At 39.4% G+C, this 26820-nt stretch overlaps 1 protein-coding gene across 5 annotated transcripts in view; it reads right to left on the reverse strand.

Moving 5' to 3' along the window:
* The window catches only part of LOC109411862 (rho GTPase-activating protein 100F), a 293033-nt gene that overhangs the window by 66330 nt on the left and 199883 nt on the right, over positions 1–26820 (reverse strand). For all 5 annotated transcript variants that reach the window (XM_062846535.1, XM_062846534.1, XM_062846538.1 and 2 more), the window contains one exon: positions 7033–7362. In XM_062846535.1, coding sequence (XP_062702519.1) covers positions 7033–7362 — 330 coding nt within the window. The remainder of the gene's footprint in view (positions 1–7032; positions 7363–26820) is intronic.

Consider the following 26820-nt stretch of genomic DNA (forward strand, 5'->3'; position numbering starts at 1 on the left):
CAATCAATGCGGATTCCAATATGGAATCAAAAGGTACGTGTTCAAAAGTATTCTGGAAATCCAAGAAAACACCCAAACAAAATTGTTTTTGAATGAATGCTTTTTCAATATCGTAAACAACATTGTGTAAACAAAGCACAGTGGACTTTCCATTTTGGTAAGCATGTTGGTTCATATGGAGAGGCATGTTTGCCAGAAAAACATCACAGGTATGATGCTCGACAAAGCGTTCTAATCATTTCAGAAGAAAGATGTCAAATGGATAGGTCCGATCTTCATACGATGCATTATCCACTTACGGAATAAACTTGACAGTATAATCCCACCAAGATTTGGGAATAGCAAGGCTGCAAACAAGTAGTTTTATCAAAATATTTTAGGGCTCGAGGCATGACACGCGAGATTGCTATTTCAATTTTACTGAAAGTAGCAAACATCGGGTCAAACGCAAAATGCGGAACCATATAGGTGTTAATTAAAGCATTACATCTACATAGAAATCCCTTCTACGAAAGTAAGGTTCATGGACCAAAGCTGTTCTCTGATGCTGAAGATTGATCTGAGATGTCATAATCATAGCCACTACCCAAACTAGGCACGATCAAACTCTTACAATCACAACACAAGAAAAAAAGAGCAGCGATAAAAACCAATTCGGTATCGATTGAAGAACGCCAGAGACGAAGATACACAAAGGACACTGTGAAGAACGCATAATGCGAAGAGCCATATAGGTTATAATTAAAGCTAATAAACAACATACTATTAATCCCACCCTTATTGAGCCTCACAGTTGAGGCTTAAGAAGGATAGCAGATTATCTCGGAGAAACACAAGGTCAATTGCACCATTGCTCCGGTTAGCGCAGTAAGGGCAGAATACTGTGGAGGGCGCCCTAATACTCCACAGGCTCCGTTAAGCGGTTAGGATTTCATTAGACTCCCCTAACCATTCATTCCTAGTCACGGTAAGCATATAGCCGCATCACACCATGAATTAGAGGGCACCTGTTTAATGGACTCTTACCACCGGAACAGACAGTCCGTAGTGTTATTCTTAGCCAATTGTGACAACCGCTACCGACACTACACAGCTATCTAGGGTGATCGAGAAAAGAAGTTAATATTGATGATCAACTTCATACGGATTCGAACAGCCGTCAGAAGGTCTAACCGGAGGATCGAACAAGAGGACATAGAAGGGAGTACGACAGTAGCAGAAACAGATACTATTCAGATAGTGAAAATGATAAAGAAAGGCGTCGAAGACATCGTGGAAACCAAAGGAGTGCCCGATCAGGTGTTTAATAATTCAAAAAGCTGGTTAACCAAATTGAAATACCTGATATTAAATTATGTCAGTATATTTTAGAAGTTTTAATTCAATGGACGTATTACAAAGAAACAAGGTAAAGAAAATTTCAATATACATAACTTTGAAAATAGTTTTTTTTTAATTTCTGTCTATTTGTGAATTTTAACTTAATGCTAATTCTTCACATTTGAAAATAGTGATTAGAGTGGCCCTGCCCATAATCGCATAGTTGACGTAACCACCATTGACAATGCCAGCACTCACATGCTAATATCTATCAAATGTGCATAATTGTGACCAGTTTTATTCAATGGAGCACAAGATCTAATCACTAGCTAGATGTCAACGTGTACATTTACAAACTAAGCTATGAAATACTCCAATGAAGTAGATCAACATTGGGAGTCCATAAGTGCATAAAAAGATGCATAAAAAAGATAACACGGGTGTGGCGAAAAAAAAATGGGTTTCAAAATGTTGTTTCATCGATTTTTAATTTTTTGTTTAAAATAGGCAAACACAATGATTGCCTTAGGGGCTGTGCATAAATCACGTAGACCAAAATTTGGCCATCTCAGACCCCCATCCCCCCTCGTAGACTTTTGTCCATACAAAATTTTTAAAATTTGTATGGAGCGTAGACTTTGGTCAGACCCCCCCCCCCCCTGCTTCTTCTTCTTTATGGCTCTACGTCTCCACTGGGACTTGGCCTGCCTCGCTTCAACTTAGTGTTCTTTGAGCATTTCCACAGTTATTAATTGAAGGGCTTTCTTTGCCTGCCATTGCATGAATTTGTATATTGTGAGGCAAGCACATTGATACACTATGCCCAGGGAGTCGAGAAAATTTTCCCGACCGGAACGGGAATCGAACCCGCCGTCTCCGGATTGGCGATCCATAGCCTTAACCACTAGGCTAAATGCAGACCCCCTCCCCTTCCCCCAAAAAGTCTACGTGGTTTATGATCGGCCCCTTATAATCGATCGATCCCTCATCAAGCCTTCCGGTCCGCTTTAGTGCTTCATGCACCTGGTGTTGTTCTAGTTTTTCCAGCTGTATTGTAAAGCACTAGCCGTAGTCGTTACATTCCTGTCACGACCGGATATTTCTGGCAGATACAGAGGAAAGCTTGTCTTAATACGTTTCAATCATCTTTGACAAACGAGAAAAACTGACCTCACTGATTACCTGTCTCTGAGCCAAATCTTGTATAGAGTCTTGAGTCTCCAATCAGGCGCTTCATATTTGATAGAGACTTTTAATCCAATGGGTTACACAGTCGTTATTGGTACGAAGAGAATGATATTCTGTGTAATATATCACAATCTAAAAGAGCTGCGGTGTGTTGCATGGTATGGAGAAACTGAATTGGGTACCAGACCAAGTCCCTGCTGGATGGCGCTAAATAGATGAGTGGCAGACAATAGAATCGTCAATGTCGAAGGGTATAGTAAGTGACTATTGTCGAAAACTTTAATTCCCAACTAAATAATAAGCAGTGTCGATGCATCAAACGCGTTATAATGCTAGGGTGGAGATTAGGATGAATTATTTCAATAAAATTTATGTGTTAAGTAGAATGAGAGGGAACAATTTATGTAGGTTTATTTTGGATTCCGATCTAGCGAGTGCTATTATATTGGAATGTTTTAATACTATTTATTGTAGGTAAGGTGCTTGCAACAACTTCCACTCAACGAGTTGCATTCAGATTAGTTTTCTGTCACATTGCACCACGAGTGTGAGCGACTTAATTACTTAATAATTAAAATGTATCATTAATGTGGACATGGATTTGCTAAACGAGACATTTTTCCAAGTAATTTATTTCAGGTATAAAATTAAGTAGTAGGGTGAGACTTTTATATTTTTAGAAAATTAGTTTTCAATCTTAATTATGGAAGAGTTGCTCAGAGTGATAATTACCGATCCAGATCCAGAAACTTGTTTCACTCTGAAAGAAGGTTGGGAGTTACAGTGTGAACATAGGATCTGAACGATTCGAAAGTATGTTTAGTAGACCTTTAACACAACGTTTGTAACTATTTACTAATGCTGCTGGGCCGGCGGATATGAGCGGCCCATCCTTCGTTCTATCTACTACATTCGCAGATGACTGAGTTCTGAAGATAATGAGTACGATCAACCGTTCGTATCAACCCAATAGAACCACGTTGGAAACACCGTCCATAGCACTTGAGTATACTAACTAATGACCCTCTCTTTCCCGCGGTAGCTCCGGAGCTATTTACATTGACTCATTAAAGATAAGAAAGTTTACTTAAATTACACAATGGCGTACTGATTGCATCATCAATATTTGAATTTTCAAACAATTAAATTACGATAAGAACTGTGGATGAGTAATGAAATTAAGTTTACTATCAAATAATTTGCTTCAAAACTAATTTAAACTAATCTGGTTCAATTTAGACCAAAAGTAGGAATGTATGTTCAGACAACCAATAATCATACCAGTCGTGGGAAGGAAAGGGTCAAACCAAATAATATTAATCAGACTTCTTTTACAGCCGCAAGAGATCATCCACAATCGAACTAGTTCCTTTAAGTATCACTTCCTTTCTCCATCGGTAGTAGTATTAATACTTGCGATAAATGTCTTGGTTCTATTAGAAACTCACTTTTCATTAAGTCCAGAGTTTGTAACATCGTCGTACTCCGTCCGGTAGACGTATCGCTCAGCGGGGGTTAAAGCGTAGATCGGCCAGATCGGGGCCAGAGGGTGCGTTGAGATTACAGAATTACAGAACATAATCAAATTATCAGATCAGATTATTCGGATCAATTGGGCATTCAAATAGGCAATATCAGAGCGTACAGCAATGAACAATTCTTCGTTATTCATGGATGTGCAGTGCATAATGCATACTGTGCACCTGATCGAATCTAAACCTCGAAGGTTAATGCCAAGAGTAACTAATTCATTCAAATCGCGGTCGGTAGGTAGCCTTGCTACCTAGTTCACCCAATCGCCTAGATTCACAACCGACGACCTCATTAAAGTTTAATCGATGACAGCGCCACTGTTGTCGCTGGTAGCAAAACGACCTTGGCCAGCACGGTGGGTGCCTTCAAACATATTTGCATAGGCGAGCTTGAACTCTAAACTCAATTCACCTTATTTTCGTTTGTCCCACGAGCTACAAACACAGACTGTTTGAAAGAAGCCCAAAAAAAAAGAAGACAAACCCGCATTTGTTCAACTTTGAACCATACGATGGAAATGACGGAGATTTGGGTGGATGGCAAAGAGGCTAGACGCTTACTTTACTCCGTGAAAACTTCAGTAGTCGTACTAGATGGATTATGGCACAAACTATGCTATTGTATAGTTAATTGTGGTGAATGAACGCTAGAATACAGCCAAACATACCTATAATGGCAAATCAATAAATTTTTCTTAAAGTTGGCTGGGAATATTAAAGCCATATTAACGACTGAGAGCTCCAAAATTGGTATACAGATAACTGGTCGGCATTAAGTCAGAGGGGACCAAGTAACAAAATTGACGAAAATTAGATTTTTAAGGCATTTGATTAAGAATTACTTTAGCTACTTGGAACATTCACCCGATTTTGTTAATGTTACAATTAACTAGAGTTATAGCACACTTTTCTTTTGATTGAACTGCAAAAATCGATAATAGTGTGCAGTCAGAGTGGACCAAATGCTTGATGTCAAAAGAATAGAAAAAAATAAATATTTATTAAAATCCAATAATCAAAATGGTTTATCATCAAAATATAATACGTTTCCAAATCGTATGACTCCCTAACGCATTTTCTGATGATTATTGATCAAGAAAGGACGTGAAAATCCATTTTATTATGGTCAATATCGATTTTGACAGATCATCGTGTTGAAGCAAATTGTGGCAATTCTCGTGCAGACAAAGTGGACCATGTGTCTCTAAGAAAAATAGTTGAAATTACCTTATTCTCCGTAATCCTTTTCAAATCAAAATATGTTTGTTTAGTAGCTGTTGGGCATCATATTGAAATGAACCAATACCCGTTTCATGAAGAAATTGATTTTACCGATTATTATAGAATAGTGCACTTGGTTCACTCTGTCTGAACGAATTTTTAAAAAACGCCAGTCTTCTGAATAAATTATTATGAACTGTGTAACTACAATATTTCAAAAATGTACCGAACTTTGAAAATACGTTCGAAAGTTGTTAGCTATTAAATGTTCAAGTTAATCATTCTTAAATAGCTCATTAATTGACTACCCTTTCTTGTTATTTTGAACTGTTGTACTTGGTCTACTCTGACTGAACATAAAAATTGAAAATGGTAATCAACAGTGTAATAACAGAAATATCACATTTTATAGGAAGTTATACATTAATTCCATTAACTGTTGTCCTACTTGTGCATTATTTGTCATCAAATATGTACAAACTTGAGTGTGAACTGTAGTTGGTTATAGATTTTCCAAAAATCGTTCAGTCAGAGTGGACTAAGTACAATCAATTACTTAGTAATTTCTCGGTTTCAAGCATTTTTTTAACGTTTTTTCGTGATCAATACAGAGCGATGCTTTGATGAATAGTTATTAAGATTTATGGCAAAATTTCAAGAACATTTGTTGAAAAACTCAAAACTTATAAAGTTGCAATCTTCAAAGTCGTTTTTTCTAGAAATTAGGTAAATGACACATGGTCCTCTCTGACTTAACGCCGGCCAACTGAGAAACAGAAAAGACGTAATTATTAACGCAGACTTGCTTCTACGAACAGCCACATACTGACATAGATATGTTGTTAGTTCGTTAGACGGAATCGCTTGCTATATAAGATATTTTGTTGGGGTCTTACATCGAAACGATTTTTTATCTTTTTTATACCCTCTTCAAAATGTAAAAAAGAGCAACGCGTCAGCAATCCAGAGATGTCTGATTGTTCAGCACGCTTCTAATCACCAACCATGAATATCTGCAATAATTCGATGAAATTAAACTGGGTCCTATCTCCTCCGCCGATCCACGCCAGCCTCGTCGTCCTTCATCAAGACGATGATGATCAAAGAAGCGCTCCATTCCCAATTCCATGGTTGGTTGGTCAGTCGGTCGGTCGGTCGATTCGTTCGGTTGGAGAATTTAGCATTTGCAATTTTCCTCCCACAAAAGAAAACCCACTCTCACCGCCTCGCATTAAGCAAACATTGTTCCACCACATTCTGAATCGGAGTAGGTAGGTATTGCTCTTCTCTTGGAGGAGGAACGTGGGAAAATGTGGGTGGGAGCTTGTCTCCCCATCATCATGATAACGCTGAGGAGAGACGGGACGATGGAGGTTGTTCCAACGGGTTTGCTTTAATCATGACGACAATTTAATTAATTCCGTAGACCCCGTTGCCAGACTGCGCCTTTCGAAAGCCGACACGGTCCGACCTTGTGAAAACATTCATCCCTTGCTTGCTTGTCTTGCTTGGGAATCTGTTTGTTATTCTTCGGTACTGGATGTACAGTTGTCTTTTAGAGATTTGCCATTCATTCGGGTTTTATGGAACAGATTTAAAGGTTGCCCTTTGCATTCCTTCTTGGAAGGGAAATGTTTTTCGATCGAGATTTATATGGTTGGGACAGCATGCAGTGGAAAATGTTATTCTTTTCCTTTTCGGCTTGTTTAAAAGTAGTGTTCTATGAACATTTCTATAGTTATTACCTAATAACTCTTAAAATCACACTCACCTCCAGTGCCGCCGCCGTGCTGGGGTCGTGATCGTTCTCCACCGCTTCGATCTGGCGGAAGATCTCCGAACTGATGCCGGACACCTTCCGGAAGTCGCCCTGTAGTAATACTGGTTCCTTGTTGGACCCGCTGCCGCCGCCTCCGCCGGGCCCGGGTCCGCCCATTCCGCGCCCTTCTCCGCCACCCTGCTGCAGTTGGCCGTACTGGTTGCGTTGCTGCATGATGCCCCCCTGGACGCCGGGCTGTTGCTGCTGTTGGTGCGACGGCATCGGACCGGGCGGCGCACGGCCCGGGCTTGCGGTGAGGTCAGGCACTGATCTTCCATTTTCCTGAGAAAAAAAGAAACGAGAAAAGTGGATAAGTACAAACCATCAATCAGCATGAATAATCGAAAAGCATGGCTGTGAGGAGGAGAAAAGTGGTGTTTTGTATCATGCGGGAAAAGGTCATGTACTTTCATCGAAGTGGATGCTTAATCGACAGTAGCATCCCGTCGGTGACCTTTCAAAATTCTTTTAAATTGCTCTGAAAGCTGTGTTTCCTGTAGTGGAACATAGCATAAGACTAACGATACAATTTATTGATTTATCCACAGTACACACTTTTCATCAATTTCAATGTGTTCCACTATCAATGCAACTTCTGTAATGAAAAAGGGGGTTGAAGTAATCCCCGGAGATATTTCTGAAGTAAATGCTGCTGTTGTAATATCTAAAGAAATCCTTGCAAAATATACTAATACTCAAATAAATTCCTGGAAAAATTCTTGGGGCATTTTTAAAAAGAATCTATTGGAATTTTCGAAAAAAAAAGAAAAATAAAATTTAGGATGAAATCTTTGTTGGAATACTGAAGTATTAAAAAACTTTTCTGAAGGAATTCTTGGAGGATTTTCAAATAAAAAATCCAAATATTTTCTTCATGGAATTTCTGAAAACATTTCTAGTCGAATTCCTGTCCAAACTCTGGAAGAATTCTTGAAATAGTCTTTGGATGCATATTTAATCTAAGGTGAATTCCTGAAAATATCAAAAGAGGATTATCTGAAGAAATCCCTGAAGGACAGCATTCAGAAACTCCGGTGAAAAATTCCAGGATGATTTTCTGAAGAAATTTCAGCATGAATTTCTGCAAGAATCTCTAGACGCCTAAGTGAAGTTTAGTAAAGTAAAGCAGACTTGAACAGGTCCATAGGCAAGGCATTCAAAACCAAATAAAATACCCAAATTTTACGACGGTTGTCACAACCTCCTTAAAACCAGTTTCCGATGAAACCTCTGGGGAAATTCGTAATGGAATTCCCGGAGAAGCTTAAGATGAATTACCTATACGAATTACTAAAGGAATCCCTGAAAAAAAAAAATCTAATGGAATCCGTGGACGAATTTCGAAAATAATCCATGAAGCTATTTCGAAAGAAATTTGGAGAATGCTTTGTTAAGAAACTGATGGAGAAATTTCAATAGGAATCACTAAAGAAAATCCTCAAGCAATCTCTCGAGCAAATTTCTAAAGCAATTTTCTGAAAAATTTATAAAAAAAAAACTTTGAAGTAACTTCTTATGAGATCTTTGATGGGTTTTCTAAAGGAAACCCTTGAAAGAATTCCTAAAGGAATTTTCAAATTCTGATTTTCTGGAGCAATCTCTGGAGGAAATCGTACAAGATTTTTCAATTGATTCCTGGACGGAATTCTGTAAGAATCCATGAAATAATTTCTGAGGAAGTCTGTGGAAGACTTTGAAAAGAGTTCTCATTGAAAATTTCTGCAGAAATCTCAAAAGGAATTTCTGATCTTATCTCAGGCAGGAGGACTTTCTTAAGGCATGTGAGAGTGAATTCCTAAAGGAAGTTTTTTTGGGGGAATTTCAAAAGGAAACAATGAAATTTGATTGATTTGTCTTTATTAAAGAGACTTTTAGCCCTTGGCTGGTTCGTCTCTATGAAACAATGAAAGGTTTTACAAAAAAATCATGGGAAGAACTTCTTAAGCTTATTTTAAAAGGGATTCTTAAATGAATCTTAAATAATCCCTGGCTGATTTTTCAAATGAAGCGCTGGCGAATTTTCCAAAATATCCCTGTAGGTATTTTTGACGGAATCCCTGAAGGGTTTTCAAAATTAATCCATGGAAGAATTGTTTAGGAACTCTATGGAAGTTTATCCAAAAAAAAAAATCATTGAATTTCAAAAGGAATTTCTGGGGGGAAACTCTGAAGAAATTTCTGAAGAAACCAATGGAATATTTTATGAAAAATCTCTTGAAAGATTTTTTCAAGAATTGTTTCAGATTGTGTTTTGTTTATTTGAATTTATGTCATACAGAAAAAATATTCGAAAATATCTTGATTTATATGCTTTAATAAATGTATTTATTTCCGTCATTTGAGCATTTGTAGAGCTCCGAAATAAAATAGGCTTATGAAACGTAGCCTAAATTTGATTGCCTATTTTCAGGCCTTTTTGGGCAATGATCAACTAAAAGTCAATCCCTGGAGGACTGTCTGAAGGAAATGCTGCAAGATTTGCTAAAGCAAAAACCCCCTGGGTGATTATCTAAAGGAATATTTGAAACAATTACAAAGGAAATTCTGGTAAAGTTTCTAATTATCTAATTATCAAGAGCAATTTCTAAAGGAATCCCTGGGCAAATTTCTAGTGGATTTTTAAATGAAACTTCAAAAGCAATTTTTGAAGAAAATTTCCGATACAGAAAAAATATGCAATTAAAATTCAGCGAGAAATCATGCACATAAAGGGAATGCTAGAGTTAGTGCACTTTTACATGAGATATAATGTAAAATTACAGTACCATCGTGTAAATTTCCGCCAACCATCGCGTTAACCATCATGGACTCCAACCGGTTACGCGACTTTTAGCGGAAATTTACACGAACGTAACGTAATTTTACATGATATCTCATGTAAATATGCACTACTTAACTCTAGCATTTCCTTTATGTACATGATTTTTCGCAGAATTTAACATGAATATTTTTTGTGTGGAATGAATACTTGAAGGAGTTTTATTTATAAAACCCGTGAAGCTATTCCAGGAGAATTTCCGCAGAAATCCTTATACACCCGATCCTCCATTTAGGTAATGAGTCAGAATTGCCTGAATGAAATTTTTACCTGAATGGATTCATTACCTAAACTGATTTGGTTCATTAAAGCTAAATTAGAGAAAATTTTCCGTTTTACTATAGAACGCAAAGCTACCACAGCTGACAGCCTATTGATTACACAGCGCAACATATTTTTGTCTCAGGAGCAAACTTATGTGTCTCTGACAGATTTTGGGCCGCTGAATCCGAATCCGGGCTCAGATTTGCTCCAGCACGTCAGAATTTTGAGCTATACCTCAATTTATAGGGCAAAATATGCAATGTTGGGCTTTTTTGACTGCCAACCATTAGGCAAGGAAATATTTTTTTTAAACAATCAAAAGGTAAATTGGTCAATTGACATCTAAATTAACGACTCATGCAAAATATTTCGTTTTACCAAATCAAGTTTGATAGTTTTGAGCGATTTATGTTAGGTACGATATTTCCCATACAAGTCACCCTTCAAAAGTTGCATGCAAGTTTTCTTACTAACATATAATGCTTAAATCTGTCAAATTTCATTTGGTAAAACAAAATATTTTGCATGAGTCGTTAATTTAGAATAGCTCAAAATTGTGAAGTGCTAGAGCAAATCTGAGCCCGGATTCGGATTCAGCGGCCCAAAATCTGTCAGAGACACATACGTTTGCTCTTGAGACAGACCAAAAGTTAATTTTTGTTACGCTGTGTTATCATTGAGGTGTCATCGGTCTATTCAAGCGATGCCTTGGATACGACGCCGATGATCATTGTTTGTTGTTGGTTACCAGAGCATGTCACCCTGTAGACAAACTATGATTTGGCCATCAGTTTCAATAATAGGATGATTTTCATGGCTGCGGTGGAACTCTGCGGCTACCGCAAAGTGGCCATTTTTCTGAAAATCTGCAATACCACTATGGTTTTCAAGGTTGCAATGTAGTTTGACAAGGTCTAGTGGCTAATGCATAGGAGAGGAAGAGCAAAGCTTTCAGATATATAGAGGAGAGGGTCAGAGAGATTGAAGGAGGGGGGGGGGGGGGGGTTCAGAGACGTTTTCAGGCGTTTCAGAGCGCTTTACGGTATAAAAGTGATTTTAAGGGGCTTCATAGGTTCTCAGGCGCGCTTCAGGATGATTTCAGAGGGGTTTTAGGAGGCTTCGGAGATTCACAGAAGTTTCATGGGGATTTCAGAGGCGTTCAAAACGTGTTAAGGCGTTTCAGGAGGTTTCATGTGGTTTCAGAGAAATTTTGGGGGATATCAGGGGGCTTCATAGGCTCTCAGGTTAGTTTCACGTAGGTTGCATAGGATATTTCTGAGGCGTTTCAAAGCGTTTCAAGATTTTTCAATGCGTTTCAGAGCGTTTCTGGGGCGTTTTGATGGACTTCTGACCCTCTCGAGTGAGTTTTACGGAGGCTTCCGGGGACTATTAGAGGCGTTCCATAGCGTTTCAAGGCGTTTCCAGCTAGTCAGGGAATGCATTATTTCACTGCGCAGGTTATGCCAAGGAGCCTCTGTAGACGTATACTGGGTTCCAGGCCCCAGAGGTATTGAAGGCAATGAAATGGCAGACGAGCTGGCTAAAAGTGGTTCCAATTTACAGTTTGGTGGCCCATAATCCTTCTGCGGTATATCAAACTACCACAAAAATGGAACTGAAAAGATGGGCTGAGAAGATGGTGATAAGCAATTGGATAGATGTCAAAAATTGCAATCAGCATAAAATCAAAAAGCTCTTAGAGCTCATCAAGAGCGCTCTTTGTACATACACTGGCCTAGTAATTGGACACTGCTCGAGCAGGTATCACTTGAACTATTTTGGCCAGATTCAGAGTGATATCTGTCGTTTCTGTAACACGGAACGTGGAACTTCGGAACATCTTCTATGCAGTTGTGGTACTTTATACACGTGCAGGCAAAGAATTCTTAATAGTGATTGCTTGCAACCCAGTCAGATCTAGTCTATAGAACCTGAGAAGATCTTGGGGTTTAAAAATTCAGTTGCACCTGACTGGTAGACGACGCGTCGTGGCAGAACTACATGTGAATATCAAAACGGGACATGCGACAAAAGTTCAGCTTATTGGACGCAGTAACTTAATTTCCCCAACAGCAAGAAGAAAAAAAATATCGTTTCAAGGCGTTCGAAGAGGTTTTGGTGCTTCAGATGGTTCTAGAGTAGCTCAAGGTGCTTTAGGGTGTTTCACGAGACTTCAAAGGGGTTTGGGGGAGCTTCAGAGGCTCTCAGGTGAATTTCACGTAGGTTTCATGGGGGTTTTAGAGGCGTTTTAAAGCGGTTCAATGCGTTTCAGGGCATTTCAGGATGTTTCAGAGAGGTTTTAGGGAACTTCAAAGGCTTTCAAGTGAATTTACCGAAGGTGGGGTGTTTAAGGCGTTTCAAAACGTTTCAAGGCGTTTTAATGCATTTCGAGGCGTTTGAGGAGGTTTCCGGTGGTTTTTAAGGGGCTTCAGAGGCTCATTGATTACGCTTGTGGATCAGAAAGACTAAACCCCAAGGAGTTCTCGGATACTGCTAAACAACCACCGCTTGATAGAACATAGATGTCTGAGGCTGTATGAGTCTGAACATCATTCATAATGCTCTTAAAAAACTAGTAGCTCTCGTAGATTTGATGAACCTTTCTAAAGGAAGTTCTTAAAGACCCTTAAAGAATCATTGAACTCTTCACTGAATAGATCATAGTTACCAGCGGCTGTGTGAGACAACTAGTAATCGTATAAGATGTTTCATAAGATAATAAAGTGGAAGCCATATGCGTGCATGCCTCCATTTAGACGCATGTAAAATGTACGCATGCCGCCTCCACTTTAACATCTTATTCATCATCTTACACGCGAAAAAATCCGTTCTGATAAATGTGAACAAACAAACGCAAATATGAGAACAAGCAAATATACACCGTGAACTGGAACTAGTTTCAGCTGTCAATATGGGCGTTCTCGAAACCGTGACATCTAGTTCACGGTGTACATTTCTTATTGTTGTTATCGTTGCTATGCATAGTTCACGTTTGTTCCCGTTGCCGTGACTGAGAGTGCACGTATATCGGAACGGATTTTTTTGCGTGTATACGATCACTGGTTGACTGGGTAGTCATAAAGCTCTTAGAGACAACCAAATACACTAGAACCTCTTTTTATGCACACGGCTGGGACTGCACAAATTAAAAATGTGCATAAATTAAAAAGGCATAAAAAGAGGGAAATTTATGCATAAATTAAGTTTGGGCTTTAACTATGGCTTTAATTAGAGAATTTAGTTCGCGAAAACAGGTCTTGCTCCTGGGCAGTTAAGATGGAGCTAAGGGGGTTTCCAGAAAGTTCCCAGAGAGCCCAAAAAGGGGGTTCCAAGGGGCTTCAGGGGCGTTTTAAGGGGTTGTTTCGGGGGATTTGAGGAGCCTTCTGAGGGTGTTCTGTCAAGATTTTTTGGTGTTTCATGGGATTACGGGGAATTCTGGGGTATTTCAATAGTATTAAGTGGGTTTCAGGGGCGTTCCAAGGGGCTTTAGGGGCGATTCAAGGGATCTCAGGAGTCTTTAAAGGGCGTTGCAAGAGGTTTGAGGGGCGTTTTAAGGTATTTCAGAGTCTGCTCTGAAACTACTTAAAATGCCTCAAAAACCCCCCTTAAACTCCCCGGGGATCCCATGTAACGCACCTGAGAGGCTTAGAAACCCCTGAGAACTTCTCCGTAACGCTTTCGTAACGCCCCTGAATCTCCCGAAAATGCTCTGAAACGTCTTGGAATGCCTCCAAAATCCCCCTTAAACCCCCTCGGACTCCATATAACGCACCTAACCCCACTAAGCTAACCCCATATAAGCTCCGAACCCCACGAAAACTCCTCCGTAACGCTTCCGTAACGCCTCTGAATCCCACCGAAGAGGCTCTGAAACGTCCTGAAATGCCTCCAAAATCCCCCTTAAACCCCCTCGGACCCCATGTAACGCACCTGAGAGGCTCCAAAGCCCCCGAAACTCCTCCGTAACGCTTTTGTAACGCCTCTTAATTACGCCGAAAATGGTCTGAAATATTCTGTAATGCCTCCAAAACCCCCCTTGAACCCGCTCGGACCCTATGGAACGCACCTGAGAGGCCCCAACCCAAAACTCATCCGTAACGCCTCTTAATCCCGCAGAAAATGCTCTGAAACATCCTGAAATGCCTTCAAAATCCCCCTTAAATCCCCTCGGCCCCCATGTAACGCACCTGGAAGGCCCCGAAGCCCCCGAAATTCCTCCGTAACACGTTTGTAACGCTTCTTAATCACGCCGACAATGGTCTGAAACATTCTGAAATGCCTCCAAAATCCCCCTTAAACCCCCTCGGACCCCATGTAACGCACCTGAGAGGCCCCAAAGCCTTAAACTGTCAATGATCTCATAACTTGGCTACACATAGTCACATGAGGCTGTGTAAAGCATAAATTTCATTCATAATGCTCCAATATATCACTGATTACACTTGTAGATCAGATAGTCTAAGCTCCAGTGAGCTCTCGGATACTGCTACACAATCATAGAACTTAGGACTTGATAGATCATTAAAACCAGAGGCTGTGTGAGTATGAACCTTATTCCTAATTCTAACTAGTTTTGGTGGTGAGTTTTTATGTAACGTACTTCATGAATGATCCAGAATACATCACAAACCCTTCATTATAGTAACACACACTTACAATAACAATAAAAATGCAAGCTGACATGAACTGTCAAATAAATATGTTGAAAATATAAATAAATCCCATATAAGAGTAACATAAATGGATGTAAGTTTCTATACAAAAAACATCATACAGTCTCTTACAGTTTGATGATTTTGGCTTTCTAAGAGAGACAATTACTTGTACTTCCACATGCGTAAAAGGAAATTTGCATATATTTGCCTATATCTAAGTTATATATGCTCGAAATATGGCCCAAAAATTATAAAAACCGTTATAACTATTTTTATTTTGGAATTAACGGGATGTCATGTTTGGCAAAGTTGTGTGTTTTACCATTATCTAAAACTTTGTAGAACATGAGAAAAATGTAGAATCAATTTTTAGAAAGTTATTGCGCAAAAACCTTTTTCAAGGGGCTGATGAAAGAAAACGTAACGTATCTTGAAAAGTAACGGAGTTACGAACTTGGTGTCTTCGGCAAAGTTGCTCCAAACAACATTTCCTACAACTTTTGTAAAGACACCAATCTCGTATCTTGAAAAATACAAAAAAAAAGTTCTATCTCACTTTTAGGGGAATTGATAATTTTTCACAGAAGTTCAAAAGAAGCTCCTTATTATAATGAAAAACTTTCTCGAAGACTCCATAACGCTAAACTCCATAGTAAAAAAGTTATTAATTAAGCGCGCTAAAATGACGAAATCAGCCATATGGTGAAAACAGTGTATTTTACTGATAAATCATGAAAAAATATCTGGTTGATCCCTACCAGAATTTCTTGAAGTATTTTCCCACAAATTAAGGATTTAGAATTTTCTTAACCCTTCTGGACGCGCACTGTTGTAATAAGTACAGCACTGCCAAAAAACCTCGCTCGTTGTATACAGCGCGAGCGCGGTGCAGTTTCAGCTGCTTGGTGGCGCGCGTTCTGAAAAGTTAAGGATTCCCTCATGATGCCTTCAAGGCTGTTCCACTTATTGCTTCAAAAGTTCTACAAAATTGAAGCAAATAATTCCATCGATACTTGCTCCAGGGATTCCCATACGGATACCATCAAGAATTTTTTTCCAAAACTTCTGAAGGAATCCCTCCCGGGAATTGTTTTGCAGAAATTAATACAGGGATTATTTCAGTGATTTCTCTCAAGGTTCCTTTTTGACTTTATCTACGAAATGATGGAATGCCTCCGCCTTTTTTTTCAGGAACTCCTCCCAGGATTCTTTAAGGAACTCCACCAGCAATTCAACTAGAAATTAATAGAAGGATTCCTCCAAAAATTCCTCCCGGGATTAATCCAGAATTTTTGCCCAGTATTCCTCCCGGGATCCCTTCAAAATTCCAGCCGGGATTCCTTTAAAGTATAAAACTGGTACGCTCTGAATTATAAAAAATACAATTGCTTTATTGAATATAGTAGACCTATTAATAATAATCATCTATAATAAGTAGCATAATAAGCATCCCTATGTACAACCGATATAAAATATACATGCTCATTAGTGCCACCTAATGGCAGAGTTCCGAATCAAATTGCTCATCGACTGTGAATTTTTAACCTATCGAACGACTATGCCGAAGGCACTATCTTTCTAAGTAATCAGGATCCTGAGATATATGAGATATACAATTTGTATGCTTACTAGCTCCATCTAGTAGTGGAATATCAAACCGAACGTGCCATTATCTGTAACTCCTTGACCAATTAAACAACTTTTCCGAAGACACTAACACTATAAGGTATCATGATCTTGCGATATGTGTGAAGTTAATTTCATCAGTGTTACGTCTATTTGTCTGTGATGACTCTTTTAGGTTCATTTAAATAATACGTAACGCCAAATTTGACTATTTTATAGGAAACTGTGAAAGTTTGTAAAAAGCGTAAGACAGCTCTAGACCCCCTTGTTCCCCCATAGCGTTACGTAATATTTGAACGAACCCTTTTGGGCCGCCGGCATATGTATGTTTACCCATTTACAGAAGTTTGATTTACCCTATTGTATGTACGCCTTCTCCGTTTGCCTAGGTACGTTCCACTGTATTGATTAGGGGCATTTTGGAATACTCTCTAGCGCCGCCTAGCGGAAATTTCCCGGACTACATTTTTCATCACTAAATAGGCATTGATAAAAAGTAAGGATCACGAAATACGTGAGAACATATGTTGGGGTCCAATGGACCCCAGGGTCCCAAAACGAACCTTTATTTTAGGTACCATCGTTCGGGGTGACATTGGTCCATCGATTTCACGGAACCAATATAAGTCAGAAAATCCGACGGTGGAAGCAAAGTATCATAGAATTATGTATTCTTGTAGTCTAGCATACAATATGTATTCCCGTCGTATTGTAAACATGCGGAATAGTGGCCCAATGACACCCCGCATGACGGTATCCTGTTGAGGGTTAATACCTCATTTAGGTTGTAGGTATTGGGTTTTGCATACCTGAGTTTAGTATTCTACAGCTGTTTTTCTCCTGCTCGGGTAAACACGCCGTAAACGCCACTTAACTCTGTCTTTTTCCGAAAACCATCTTTATCCCTAATCTTTAGTACTCCAACTGCTACGAACATAATAAAACTCCATTTAGTAACGTTACCTTAATGGAAGGACCTAAATAGAATTTACCTAAATGGAGGTTTGAGAGAAAAAAAAAATCAAGGGAATTCCGTGAAATATTTGTAAGATTTTCTTAAAACACTCGGAAGAATTTTTGAAAGAATTTCTAAGGGAACTCCAGGAGAAACTTCCGAATGAATGTCTTACAATATGATTGAAATAATTCCTATGCGGATTGAAAAAAATCCTTTAGAAGTTTCTTAAGAAATGCATGGAGGAATTTTTGCGAAATCCATGCAAGATTTTAGTAAAGATTTCTTAGTGAACCCTCTGGAGAAATGTCCTGGTTGTGCCAAAAGTTTCCATTCCAAAAAGGGTATGAAAAATGTCTAAAATCATGTGATAATTATTCAAGAAAACTTTTCTGAATAAATACACTTCTTGAAACATAAGAGTAATCTTTAGGTAAGTACTTGTTGGAAAGTTCTAAAAAAACTATTGAACCCATAAGCACTCATGTTCACAATTGCCATAACGCTGGAGGAAGTGGGTGGGTGTCCTTCATGGTGTTACGGAAAAAAAAAATCTCCCCATACAAACAGTGTTACGAAGGAATGTATTAGTGTCCGAAAAGATCAATTTTGGCGTTATAAAATTTTTGAATGAATCCTAAGGATAAAAAATATATAATTGAGTTCTTAGAGAAACCCTAGTGAATGCTTTGAATCTGGATTGAAAAAAAAAACGAAATCAAGTTTAGGTTGTGTTGAAAATCAATAAGAATTTTTAATAAAATTTATGGATCAATTGGCCGGGGTTCTGCTAAACCTAACCAAAGACCATTTTTTGAAAAATTGAGTTTTCTTAACCATTGGATGAAGAAATTGATGATCCTCCTTCCATGTAAAAATGCAGTAATTCTGACAGCTCTTTGTGGAGTAAATTTAAAATTTCTGTTTGGCAGAACATACAAAAAATAAAATTGCATCCAGCCAGAGTGAACTGTAAACCATTCCATAGAATTAGCGAAATGTTCCAGTTTTGGTCCAGATGAAGAACATTTCAAGTTCTGCTCATCGTTGTCAAATTTCTAACTTCTTACCGACTCATAGTAACAATCTGTGAGAGAATTAAACACTTTATTACAAATACGGATGTTGGAGGATACAATTATGTTTCGATGGTGCTGATCCCCATTTTTCCAAATCACATTCAGCCAGACCGAACCAAATCCACTGCATTTTTGAATCTATTTATTCTCAACAATACAAAAATCATCTGGCTTTGAATACCTGCGTTATGTCGACACACCTCATACTGATAATTTAACACAGAAGCCGTCATTGAACAATAAGGCTAATAAGAACAATAAAGCTTGAAAAAATCAAACACTTGGTTCGCTTTGGCTGATCGAAAAATGGCGTTTTCACGTAAACCATCTTTGAGAAGAATGTTTAGAACTTGATTCAGACTTAAGGACTGACCTTCAGCAAGGTAATATGACCTAGAGGTAACGCGCTTGGTTATCACTCGGATGATCCAAGTTCGAATCTCTTTCATATTTTTGAAAACTTTTATGTACTTAGTGCACTTTGACAGAACATATTCATGGTTTTCTTCGACCAGCATAAAATTGAAGTACACACATTGCTCCACATTCACATCTCAGGACCTCAGGGCATGCAAGGACATCGTTTGACATAATCACTCTTGTTCTGTGCCTCCACATGCACCGCTTAAGAAGAAAATGCATGGGTGGGAAGGGCTGAGCTGGGGGAGGGCTTCCGCCGTTCATATTTCAAACTATTTTGAGACCTTCGTGCTACCATACTATACGCGTCCTCTTTGATTCATGTAAAGGATTGTGAGTTATATCGATTTCAACTTGATAAACCGATGAAAAATCGAGATTTTTTCACAATCCAACTGGTTTTATCTGAAACAGAAAAACACATTCGGCCAAACTGAACTATAAACCATTTTCTAATGTTTTTGATCAGCCAGAGTGAACTGAGTGCAAAGTACCAAGAAATAAAATGTAATTATTTCAATGATTCCAAATAATTTACATGTATTCTTCATTTCTGAAGGTGAATGAAGGCTTTGTAATGTCGCGTGGAAAGAATAACAACGAACTTCTTCTATTCTCTAATTTATTGCTAAACACTTGGTTCACTATACATACTCACAGCGTGGTCGATCGGCAAAAGAGACCGACCAAAGGGGACGCATGGTCTTTTATAGCAGACAACAAAAGGCATTGTTTTACAATGAAGAGATTGTATGAGGGAGAGTGTGTGGTGAAAGTTGTCAAGGTCATAATCCATTATGTGTGTGTACAATTACTTAGATTTACAAGCTCACTACTACCTAACTATCAGATGGATTCTGTAGCTATAATAGGGTTCACAACAGGCTTGTAAGTTACATGTGTGCAAAAAAGTTTCAAATAGTCTCCGCTGTTATTTATTTGTGAGTGGTTGAACTTTAAACTTAATTATTTCGGAATTATTTTTTTGGCACTTAGTTCGGTTAAGCAGAACCCCGGCCATTTAGAATGCTATCGATCTGCTAGGCTATTGGTATGGTTTCCATCGGGTGTCGCTTCAGATTGTTTATTTTTATCATGCTCTACGCTTATAATCGTGAGCCCTATTATTTATATTATGGTAGGTCATGATTGTTCGAATTTGATTGGGGGTTTATGATGCGGATCGCTTGGTTAGTTGTTGAAAATAGTTGGAAAGGAATTCGTTCCGAATTTTGTGGATTCAAATATACTTCATGCTTCGCGTTCGAAACAGGTCGAAATCCAGAAGTGTCCCCAATGACGCCCGAGGAACCTGTCACGGGGATCCGGATGGGTTAACTTAGTCAAATCTGGTTATCGCAGTTTTGTTTCATTGTTCGCAACAAAAAATCGTTGAATATCGTTGGTTCAAATATAATAACAAACGAAATAATCACTTTTAGTCATTTTGACCCAAGCACAATCAGGAATATCCCCGGAATGGTTCCAGATACTGCATGGCCACTTGAGTATAATCAACTAGCATCAATTTATGATCAATTGAAGGCGACTTCAAAAAACTAGGATGGAAATTTACGAAATGTCAGCATTTTCAAAATGAGTTGTCTGGGGTCGGGTACGTGAAGGATAGCACGGTTTGATATAATTATGTTACATTTTTTGTTAGAAACTTCTAGTCGCGATAGATCTGAACATATCTAGTTTGATTCACAGATTTTATGTATAAGAAAATTCGTGATACATCGAGGGCTCTTACTTAATAAGGGTCATTTGTGAATACCTAAGGGTAACTTTCTATGCCAACGAGAACGAACATGCCGAGAATAGTATGAGTTCTACTTTATCCCACAGTTAAGAACACATTCCTGGATGATTCGGCAAAGACGCAGTTAAACAGTTGCAATTTTGCCAGAAGTCTGCTCAATCCAGAGAAGAGTACTTCGTCCGTTTGATCAAGTGCCGGTAACTGCACGCGCCTAAACGCAATAGTAAAGGCATCTGTTTAGGAACAATGGCTCGTACTGTAAGGCTTTGAGTATCATATTATTTGTGTTGCAAAAATTTTAATAATGCCAATTCCTAGTGTGAAAGTGAACTACTTGGGGAAAAGTACCAGACGCTTAGAGGGTCAAATTTTTAGTCACGTATCAATGTAAAACATTGTTATCTAACATCTCAATTTTGACAGTTCAAAGGGCATAATGAGTTTTTTATTTTTTTTTTGGATTTACACTACATGTCATTGACAGCATCGGTAAAATCTAGGGAAAACATTCAATTTAGATCAAGATTTTCGAAATCATGGTTTGATCTATTTGAATCATGATTAGCGTCAGCTGCTTAAACAACAATAGATTCCATTTTTATGCTTTTTATGTATGAACTTACGTCTGTCACTTATCCTAATAATCGTGCGTATATAGAGAACAATAAACCTTATTCAAAAGCATCTGACTCACTCCTGGAAGTTGTATTTTTGTTTTACATGCGTTTGTTTCAGAGCATCTGCCATGAAATTTTGTTCTGAGCCCTTTCGTCCGTTTCAATGAGTACAAATACATCAGCCGAAACCACCATAAGACAGTTCCAGTTGTGTGGTGAAACATAACGATTCCAAACTCTTCCTCACAATTAAGTCCTTGTTGATCATTGGTCTCGTGTAACACGATGACCACCAATTCCAAAAGAAAACAGCCAGAAAACCTATAATGGAGACGCATGGTTGCCTATCACTTTTCTCATCTGAAACCTAAGCTTTCACAAAAGCTGCAAGCATATTCAAATAATGATCCCAACGAGACTGACCTCCGCATTGACTTCGATCCAAAATAAACAATTTACCGAAAATGCAACAGTGCTCGCCACTGTCTCTATCATAACACCATTGAACCCAGTGAAATGAAACCGGTGCGGCAGCACAGCCTAGCCAACCGTTTCAATTCGACCATCGCCATTGCCATCGTCGAGGTAGCCGTCGTCAGTCGGCCATTCAACTACCTACACAACAGCACGAAAATTTGTTTACCCTCCGACTAAACCCCCGAAAGCTTTCCAAATCCTGAAGTAGGGTGGTGGTGCTGGCTGCCAAAAACAATTTGCATGCAAAAATATAAACTGTCCCTACGTTGCGTTGGTTGGTGGCCGAGTGGCAGCAATACATGGTGGATGGCTCGTCTGGCAGTATACCTTCCAGTTTATGCGCGAACGTGGTCCCACAGCAGTTTAGTTGGCAATTGTGTTAAATATTTGGGTACTTGTCGTCGTCCCCTTCGTCCCGTTGCGTTGTTCCTCTTCAGTAGCGTCGTCGTCATCGTGTGGCTCTCCTCTGCAAGGGTGTACTTAATTTCTGACGGTGGACGATTTGCTATAGTTGTCGCGCCTCGACCGTGCCATCACGATATCACGGAGTGCAAATTAATTGTTATTCACTAAAAACAGAGAATATGCTTGAAGAGGGGGAGCAAGCCGCGGCGGGGTTAAAAGCACGCTCCAAGTCCGCAGGATCAAGCACTGGACACGTGCACCGGATAAGAGCGACTGCTCGCCCTTCACTCTGGGTAAGTGGTACAGACTGCTATACTGCTGCTGTCGGTTGGATGAGGTGTCGCGTAATTGAGTATGATAATAATGGCAATTAGAGTCGAGGCTGCTGGCTGATGGAAACTTGGTGGTACTTCAAAAAGAAAAAGAAAAGTTGCAGAGGGAGGACGATGGAAAGCAGATTGCTTCAGACACGTCATTGGCTCGTCCGTCATGGCATTCAAGATGACACAGTTTAGGAACATCTGGGCACGCACGCACCTGTGACGCTACTTGAGTTTCAGTTTGTGTAGTACAAGCCGAGAACAATGAATTTCAAAGATAGCCATCTCAGTTACTTTTATGACGCAGATGCTTGTTCCAGAAAATTTCTGCTGAGATATGACAATAACTGTGTGGGAATGGAACACTTATTTCACATAATTTCCCTATAAACTATTTTTAATATTTCTTCTGATTTCGTTCAAATCAAAGTTTTCATCTGAGTTCATGCATTTCCTTCTTCTTCTAGGCGTAACGTCCCTACTGTGACAAAGCCTGCTGCTCAGCCCAGTGTGTTCAATGAGCACTTCCAAAGAGTTTCAGACCTATCAGTTTGACCTCTTTTCTTCTGAAATGCTTAGAACGCATTGTGGATCATCACATCCGTGATGTTCATCTGGCCAACGTGCCTCTTCATGTAAACCAACATGCCTACCAATCTGGTAAGTCCACTGTGACTTTTTTACATAAGGTTGTTTACGATATCGAGAAAGCATTCGCTCAAAAGCAATCTTGTTTGGATGTTGTCTTAGATATCGAGGGTGCCTTTGACAACGTGCCTTTCGATGCCATATTGGAAGCCGCACGGGGTCATGGTATATCTCCAATTATATCGAATTGGATTCATCACATGATGGGTACTGGCTACGGTTAGGATAGCTCAGATCAATCTTTAGCATAAAAGAACAGCAACAATTAATCTTTGCAGACTTATGCAAAATGGTTCAGCCCAAGTGGCCTTGGCCCAAGAACCTTACTTCCGTAAGGGGAGTTTCTATCTAGGAAACCTTGTGAACCCGGTGTTTGCTACTTTCAGTAAACATGAAATGGCAAACTCACGTGTCATGCCTCGTGCCTGTGTGCTTGTCAACAACGCAATAGTTGCTACACTCATCTCTGAACTAACCACCAGAGATGTATGTGCTATCACAATTGATGTATCTGTTGGAAACCTCAACAGGAAATACGTCTATTGTTCGGTTTATTTACCGCATGATGAACTATCCCCTACGAATGCTTTCAAACAAGTCATCGCATACTGTTCTTTAAAAGGCCTTCCGCTAATTGTTGGCAGTGATGCTAATGCTCACCATATCATCTGGGGCAGCTCAGACATTAACTTGAGAGGCTCCAGTTTGATAGAGTACTTAAGTAGCACAACCTTCATGGTATCTGCTAGAGAGGAAGTGTTAGCAATAACGCTTTGCTCTAGTGGAATCAGCCACAAGCCGACCAATTGGCATGTGTCAGATGAAGAATCTTTATCTGACCATCGCTACATCTTTTTTGAACATTTAAATGTTACTTCGCAAACATTGCGTTTCAGGAATCCCCGGTTAACAAACTGGGATCTTTTTACTGATTTGGTTGCGACCAAATTTCATGGATACTCACCATCCATTGACACTCCAAGTGATTTAAATGATGCCGTTGATACTACAACGACCTTCATCATGGAAGCTTTTGAAGAAGCATGCCCTCTACGGTCTGTGAAGATCACAAGAGGAACCCCTTGGTGGAACTCTGATCTGGCGAAACTCAGGAAACAATGTAGAAAGAGTTGGAACAGACGACGTTCGGCTGGTTCGGAGGCTTTCAGGTCGGCTCGCAAGGCCTACAGGCAAGCTCTCCGGTCTGCTGAACGATCCGGCTGGAAAAACCTTTGTACAAATGTTTCCAGTTTTAGTCAAGTCAGTCGGTTAAATAAAATCCTTGCAAAATCTAAGGATTTCCGAGTGAACGAACTTCGTTTGCCAAATGGCGATCTGACTTTCTCTGATGAGGAAGTTCTGGAATGCTTATTCAGCACACATTTCCCTGGATGTGTGGATATTACATCTTCAGATGAACCTGATGTCTTTTCTTGTAGTTACGATTCCCTGGCTTCGGCTCGGAGTATTGTAACTACAGAATCGATTGAGTGGGCACTTAATAGCTTTGCTCCTTTCAAATCTCTTGGGGCAGATGGGATTTATCCTATTTTGCTTCAGAAGGGATTTGAACATTTCAAACATGTTTTGAAAAAAAAAATACTTGTTTGCAGTTTTGCTTCAGGGTATATTCCCAAATCCTGGCGGGATATTACTAAGAAGTTTATTCCGAAAGTGGGTCGTGCGTCGTATGAAGAAGCAAAGAGTTTCAGACCTATCAGTTTGACCTCTTTTCTTCTGAAATGCCTAGAACGCATTGTGGATCATCACATCCGTGATGTTCATCTGGCCAATGTGCCTCTTCATGGGAACCAACATGCTTACCAACCTGGAAAGTCCACTGTGACTCTTTTACACAAAGTTGTTTACGATATCGAGAAGGCATTCGCTCAAAAGCAATCCTGCTTGGGTGTTTTCTTAGATATCGAGGGTGCCTTTGACAACGTGCCTTTCGATGCCATATTGGAAGCCGCACGGGGTCATGATCTTCGTCGGTGGTATATCTCCAATGATTTCCAATTGGATTCACCAAATGCTCAAAAACTGACATCTCTTCTCGACATTGCGTCAAGCGGCGATTAGGAAATTGAGTGTTTGTGGATGCCCCCAAGGGGGAGTCTTATCACCACTTTTGTGGAATCTCGTAGCAGATACGCTATTGAGGCAACTCAATAATAGCAGTTTTCCTACTTATGGTTTTGCCGACGACTACCTAATATTGTTAGTTGGTATGTGCATCAGCACCCTTTTCGACCTGATGCAAAACGCTCTTCAGGTAATTGAGGGTTGGTGTCGCCAATATGGCCTTTCGGTAAATCCGAGTAAAACATCTATTGTTCTTTTCACGCAAAAGCGAAACCGTAATGGCGTTCGACCTTTACGTCTCTTTGATTCTGAAATCAATGTGATTGAACAGGTAAAGTACGTTGGAGTCATTCTTGATTTATTTATTTATTTATTTAGGTGCTTTCCTGGGCACCTCACATTGAGTTCAGAATCAAGAAAGCTTGTATGGCCTTCGGGCAATGCCGGCGAACCTTTGGTACAACTTGAGGTCTAAAACCCAAGTATATCAAATGGATTTACACAACGGTTGTTCGGCCAATATTGGCTTATGCATGTCTTGTGTGGTGGCAGAAGGGCGAAGTGATAACGGTCTAGTCAAAATTAGAGCGTTCTCTTCAACTCGCACGGTAGCGCTCGAAGTTCTCTTTCACGTTGCTCCACTACACATTCATCTCAAACAAGAAGCACTTTGTTGCACCTACCGGTTACGGGTACTCGGTCTACTAGAGGAAAGTCCTGTGAACCGCAGTCCAACACACACCTCGTTGTTTCCACTTTTGGTGAATTGGGACAAAGTTGTCCTTGCTCCAAGTGATCTTACAATTGCTTGTAATTTCCCATATAGATCATTTTACACGAAATTCCCTTCCCGGGAAGAGTGGACATCTGGATATCAGGAAAGAAGTATTTCAGACGGTACTGATGGCTCTCTTCTCGAAGATCGAGCAGGTGCTGGTGTTCATTGTCGTGAGCTAGGCTGTATCAGTATTATTCACTTGGTAGACACTGCATCGTTTTTCAGGCCGTAATCTTTGCACTTATGTGCGGAGTGCAATCGACACTTCAGCAGCACGTAATGGGCAAAGTAATATACAGTGATAGACATTCGTTTAGCCGAGGCTAAAAAGTTTTCAAAAAAGTGTCAGGAAACTTATACAAAAGATTTTATGATAAAACTTTTTTATCGTAGTGATAGTATATCTAGTACTGTTTTATAAAAATGTGATACATCACACTTACATATACACTGAAACAAAAACGAGGGTAAAAACCCTTTAATTGTCATTTTTTGCCCAGACATTCGTTTAGCCGAATTGAACATTTTTTAGAATTCCATAATAAAAAACTAATAAATTTCGAAAAATATCCAACAAAGTCATTTTGTATGGTGACCTGCATTATAGATCGACTTGTAAATCATGAATTAGGTCGTTTTGGAAGTGTTGCCATATTAATTTTGCATGCATCTCATATAAATATGTCATAATATTGTAAATGTTTCCAAATGGAGATTTGATGTAGTTATTTTTATCGAAAGTGTTTCAAAAGAATGCAAAGAAAGTTTCATGACCAAAGCAGGTTGAAAATTTACGAAAAACAATGTTTTTAACAGAAAAAAATAACG

Source organism: Aedes albopictus, chromosome 1 (genome assembly GCF_035046485.1).
Source record: "Aedes albopictus strain Foshan chromosome 1, AalbF5, whole genome shotgun sequence".
In the NCBI taxonomy this organism is placed as follows: Eukaryota; Metazoa; Arthropoda; class Insecta; order Diptera; family Culicidae; genus Aedes; species Aedes albopictus.